Raw genomic sequence first — 6,000 nt, forward strand, 5'->3', positions numbered from 1 at the left:
TCCTTATATTATTGTTAGTGAATAGGCCTATATAATATCTTTTTGCTTGTTTTAGTTGTTCTTTACCTTTACATCCTTGGTAGTCACTGTTGTTATCACTGTGTCATGGTTACTGATACCAGTTTCAATGTGGACATCCTCAAAGGGATCACGTCTATTTGTTGCCATTAGATTCAATACATTTCAATCTTGATTGGGATTCCTAACTATCTGTTCTAGGAAGTTTTTAGAGAAGGCATTTAATTGTGTTTTACAGGACTTCTTATGATGCCCAATACTAACAAAACTGCAATTTTCCCAATTAATTTTTGGATGATTTAAGTCTCCACTGAGGATTACAGTATGATTTGAGAACTTACATAGATCCAACCAATGAACATGAAGTGTCAAAAGTGACAAAAAACTTGAAACCTAAAAACATCAAAGGAGGCAGATGCTCCACAGACCACAAGACACTTTGTGTACATTGCCAACCTATCATTTAGTGAAGCAGAGTTTCCCGAAAGGCTAAACATATTAAAAGTGAAGCCATTATTTAAAAAGGGTGACAAGTAAAAGGTAAGAAACTACTGTACAATAGCACTCATTCCATCACTCATCAAAATATTGAAAAAATGGATGGAGCACAATTAACAAATATCTAAATAATCATAAGCTCCTGAAAAGGAGTCAGCATAGGATTCAGGCATGTAAAAACAAAGAAACAGCAGTAACTTGCTGCACTGTACAAATAAGCAGAAATGTGGGGGAAAAAACAACAGCCCAGTAGGAGTTAATTAGATATCTCCAAAGCATTTAACACTGTCGTCCTTTCAGAAAAACTAGAGGGGTTAGGTTAGCTTAAAAAAAAAAGAAAAAATGCCTGTGATACTAATACAGATTTTAGGACTGAGTTGACATTAAATGTAAATAAAGCAGACTGCATGCAGTTTGGAAGAAAAAAAAATATGTAAATGTAGATCTGGTGTAGGTTGACAGATTCATAGGCAAAGTAGCACCTACAAAATTAACTATGGAGAAAAGAACAGCAATTAATTGTGAAATCTGTAGTTTTATTACAGCAGATCTGTAATACATAGTCACGGCTTAAGTTAAGATTCCTGTATGCTCCACAATAACCAATATTGTTCATTACGCAACACTTTCGAGTAATGTCACCTGTTGTTATATGCGCTAAAGATGACTATGCAACAGTTGAAATCTAGATCTGCTGTAATAAATTGACAGATTTCGCAATCAACTGCTGTTCTTTCCTTCATTGTCTATATTCAACAATCATTGCACACAAAGGGGTCACATGGATTCCAATCTGATCTACAAAACTGCTGGGGACCTCACACTTTCTTCTCTTATGTTGGAGGAACACCACAAGAACTACCCTGGGGCACTGACTGATACTGTCTATGAGTGAGGATAAGGGACATCACAGCTTTAAGTGTGTCTGCATGGTGCATAGTTATTTGTTCAAAGTGTGCTCCTGAGATAGCCCTGCTACCTGAGTAGCAGTTTGATATCCTTGAATCTTTCAGGTACCCCCAGCTCACCTGCAGCTTCATGTAGTTAGACCGCTGGAAAATCGAATGGGGATGGATGATTAGTGAAGGGCTTTATTCAAAGTGGTTTGGAGTTTGTGCAGATGCGACTGTGCTGCATTGCCCCAGACTGTAGAATCACAGTCCATCACACCACAGACGAAGACCCTGAATAGGTTGAAACCACTATCAGTGGGCAACTGCGAAACTGCATTCAGTAGTGTTAGAGGACACCAAAGCACTGCAATATTTTCTGTCTCACATTAACGACATAGTGTACTAAAGTCAGTCTGCTGTCCAGGGTAACACCAAGATACTCTGACGTCGTAGTCCAGTCATTCGGTTCTCCAAAGAGTTGTATTGGTTGCAGATCTGGCCAAAGGCATTTAGTGGCAACTCTTGGAGTCTGAGGCACATCTGACATGTGCGTAGTGTATAGTACAGGGCCCAGCAAAGATCCCTGTGGCATGCCTGCGCGAACTCTTCTGATGGCAGATGTTGTTTCTCCATCTCTAATGACAAAGGTATGGTACCACAGGTAGCTTGCCAATAGCACAACAGAAAAGCCTCCAATGCCACGGCCGAACAGCTTGCAGAGCATTCCCTCATGCCGGACAAAATTTCGGGGAATTCATCTTGATGAAAACTAAAAATTTTAATGACCATGTAATAATTCTTGCACAGAAACTCAATTCAGCTTATTTTGCATCAAGTATTGTCACAAACATTTGTACCTTAGAAAGTGCAATACATAGTACAATTTTTTTTAGTCGGTTGCAATACACGGAATAATATTTTGGGGTTCCAAAATTTTTTTATGGGAGAGGGCCGACCAAATAATAATTCCTAGTCCTTCACAGATATACTGCAAATCAGTATTCAGAAAGCTTAAGATACCAAAATGTCATCCACATCAAAGAAGATTGACATTTCAACTACAATCCCTCAAACCAGCACAGCCCTCCATACACAGTGAACAGAAAGAACTAACACATACTGGCATGTGAGCCATATCGGTATTAAATTTTACAACAGATTGCCAGACTATTACAGAAAGAGGGTAGCCTAGATGAAAAGAAATTTAAAACAACACCTAAAAAATTTCTAATTGTACAATGTTTTTACTTGGTAAGTGGCCATACTGGCCACAAAAATTTTTCTAATAATATTTATATCAAGCCAAAATTGGAAAACCAGTCCTCCTACCCTTGACATTTATATTATATTTACATATCTAATGGACAGCTGTTGTCTGATGAAAAGCCTTTACTGAACCAGTCTTCCTACCCTTGACATTTATATTATATTTACATATCTAATGGACAGCTGTTGTCTGATGAAAAGCCTTTACTGAACCATTGTTGTTAGTTAGTTACATGTTCCATAGATCATTTGAATGATTATTTTTATGAGAATAATGTGTGTAAAAGGATCCATTGGTTAGGTAAGACAAAAGTGAAGGCCTATGTAGAACAGACATCTAAAATAACAGAAGTACTGTCACAGCAGGTGTTGTTGTCATCTTCAGACTAAGGATTGGATAGATGCAGCTCTCAACAGTAGTCTAACTTGTTCAAGCCTCCTGATCTCTGAATAACTATTTCAACCAACAACGGTAGTCTCCCTTGAATTTTTTTGTAGCATATTTACGATGAAGTGCAAAATATGCATCAAAATCTCACCAGAGAGTTGTCTGTTATCTAATATGTTTTCTGAGTTTTGCTTGCACTTTTAGTTTTTATGCCAAACAGTGTGTTAAAACAAAAAAATGGCAAATTGTGTTTAAATATGGCGCAAATGCAAACGTGAGGCTATGGTACAGATCAACACATTACAACAACCTTCATTTGCATTCATATTTGTCGGCTTCACCAACTCACAATCAAATTATCACCTTAAAACCTAAACTGAATCTTGGGCTACACTAAAGATCAGTCTGTCACCACATCCAAGATTTCAGTGGTGATCCAATATCACACTTGAGCCACCTACATTAATCACTTTGTCTCCCTCTATAAGATTCACGATGGGAAAGTATGTATATATACAAATTTGTATTACAATGTATTATTTGGTATTATTTTATGTATGTATTTGTGTATTACATTTCCTTATAATGACTTCACATAAAATTTGTGTGTACATTTGGGTAACATCCTTACAATATTTATTATTAGATAAATAAATAAAAATATATGGATGTAGAGATGAAAAGGCAGGGCAGTGTGGAGACCTGACTCAAACTAGTCTTTGGACTGAAGACCACAACAAAAGAAACATCTTGAGTTGTTCCATGCTATGTATATGTTACAATAACAAGCTTAGTCACATCATTTCACAAATATGGTACACATGAAGTTAACTGTAAAATAGTGTCATCTACGTATGTTTTCTTTGTTTCAGTTTTTATAATTCCTAATGTAACTTTACAGCAAAAAATGCAATGACATTTACATTCTAAAGTATTTTTTTACTAAATATACCTTTATTACTTGTCTTCAACTGAAACTGATTTGACATATATCTAACATTTTTATGTTGGGGGTGTGTAACACACAAAGTTGTAATGTAAAGTCTTCACAGCGGCCCCTTTGTAACTGGTCTTACTGAATGAAAGTACTGTTTAATTTACAAGTAAAATGTAGCTATATTACAAGTTTTACATTTGAACAACAATAAAAATCATAAGCGCGAGCCTTAAGTCACTTTTGGATTACACTATAAAGTGGCACCATGTTTCCACTCAACAAGAATCCCTTGCTACAGTCACTAACATCGTGGGCTTCTTCATTATATGGCACTTACACCATACTAAAATGAGTAACACTAGCCCGTTATGCCCTAATATCTGTACAGACAACATTTATTCAAATTTGTTTCCAGTAGAACAGCAGTGCAAAACAACCTTCTTTCAATTCACTTAGTGACACAATTATTTAAACTTATAAACAACAATTTATGCATACCAAATTTCTCTTTTAGCCTACCATGTGAAATTTTCCGCCGTGCAATTTCCCCACATATCTGCCTCATGATTTCTCCATTTCACATTATGAAGTAGTTTGATGCTACTCACCATTTGTATGGGTAGATTACTGTTTCGCAGGCAATTAGAACCTTCTACTTCCCGTGGACGCTTTCTTGACATCCTTGACGGAGACTGGAGGTTCCATCCAGAATTTGGCTCAGCTTTACCTGCAACATCATATGTAACTTACACTCTTCCTTTCTGTTAGGCACTTATTTCTGTCTTTAAAAAGTCCATGCAGTCACAACAATCGGCATGCAATAACAGCTTTTGAGCGTCGCAGCAGACGATCTTTAGTGTACTGGTTACGGTGCTGCAGATTTTAGCTGCCTTTGTAAACATGTGCGCGATGTACCGTTCAAATTCGTGCCATTTTAAATTTTCATAATAAAGGGGAATGGAATTTCACCATTTTCGTTATCCTTTTGCTGTTAAAACTTAATAACTCATCCATTTGTGTGCAAACAGCCGAGTGGAGGTATCAAGTAATCGACTATTGACGAAGCCTTCACGCATATAATCAAAGCTTTTTTTCCCCCTACACGCAAGTGAAATACTTCAAAAATAGTCATCCAATTCTTATTTTCTGTTTTAGATAATATCAATACCTGGAGGCATTAATAATAATTTTCGCAACTCACTTGTTTGAATATTGTTATCCTTGGTGTTCCCGTAATTTCAATCTATGAGTTGCGTCACTTATCGTATGATGTTGTGACGTGCGAGGATGTGAGAAATTACGACAGTATTATTATAACGGGAAAATTTTTATTTCGTAAACATTAGACATGGTAACCGAGGAGTTAAGCTATATATGTCGGTTGTTGTTCTGTACTTACTGTTCCCAATCAATGACATTGTCACGTTCACAACAGATTCCGGCAAATTGGTTAACTGCCAACGTTTCTATTTCTTGCAGCGAATGATTCGAAAAAAAGCACTTCTTACACTTAAGCATGTATACTAACAGAAAACATATCTAACAGTTCTGTTGCAGTGTCTACCGATGATACGTGTGAACCTAATCGATGTGCAGCTATGACCTGGCACGACACGTTTCGCGTTTAGCGGGTCTACGTAACGGCTCCCCTCCTAGAGGCACTGTTCTGCGTGCGGCGTAGAGAAAATTGGAACCGTTTAAGTGCTGAATTGACGATAACAATTAGACATCATCGAGTTTGACGTATTGCAACGTATCCATGAAAACGCAGGTCACATACAGAGAGCCTATATAGGCTCTCTTTCAAGTTCACATAAATTATAGCAGACATTTGACTATTAAGTATCAGGTCCATGGGAGTGAGTGTTTAATTGAGGAAGAGAGAATCCCTAATTCCATTTTCGTGTATTATGAGGAGATAACATGTTTTATATATCACCCACTTCCAATTAAAGTGGCGAGATGAATATAGAAGTAGCTCGCAAAAATTCAGATAGTGT

At 37.0% G+C, this 6,000-nt stretch overlaps 1 protein-coding gene across 8 annotated transcripts in view; it reads right to left on the bottom strand.

Moving 5' to 3' along the window:
- Positions 1-5,782, bottom strand: part of LOC124774903 (choline-phosphate cytidylyltransferase A-like) — a 126,992-nt gene extending 121,210 nt beyond the window's left edge. For 2 of the 8 annotated variants that reach the window (XM_047249567.1, XM_047249566.1), the window contains exons 1-2: positions 5,400-5,782; positions 4,609-4,727 (exon numbers count right to left, since the gene is read on the bottom strand). In XM_047249567.1, the coding sequence (XP_047105523.1) occupies positions 4,609-4,727; positions 5,400-5,418 (138 nt within the window). In that variant the 5' untranslated portion in view covers positions 5,419-5,782. Of the gene's footprint in view, positions 1-4,608; positions 4,728-4,915; positions 4,938-4,969; positions 5,122-5,168; positions 5,302-5,399 lie in introns of those variants that run through there. The other 6 variants (XM_047249569.1, XM_047249570.1, XM_047249572.1 and 3 more) reach the window with 6 other exon arrangements.
- Positions 5,783-6,000: the final 218 nt, after the last annotated feature.

This window comes from Schistocerca piceifrons, chromosome 2 (assembly GCF_021461385.2).
Source record: "Schistocerca piceifrons isolate TAMUIC-IGC-003096 chromosome 2, iqSchPice1.1, whole genome shotgun sequence".
In the NCBI taxonomy this organism is placed as follows: Eukaryota; Metazoa; Arthropoda; class Insecta; order Orthoptera; family Acrididae; genus Schistocerca; species Schistocerca piceifrons.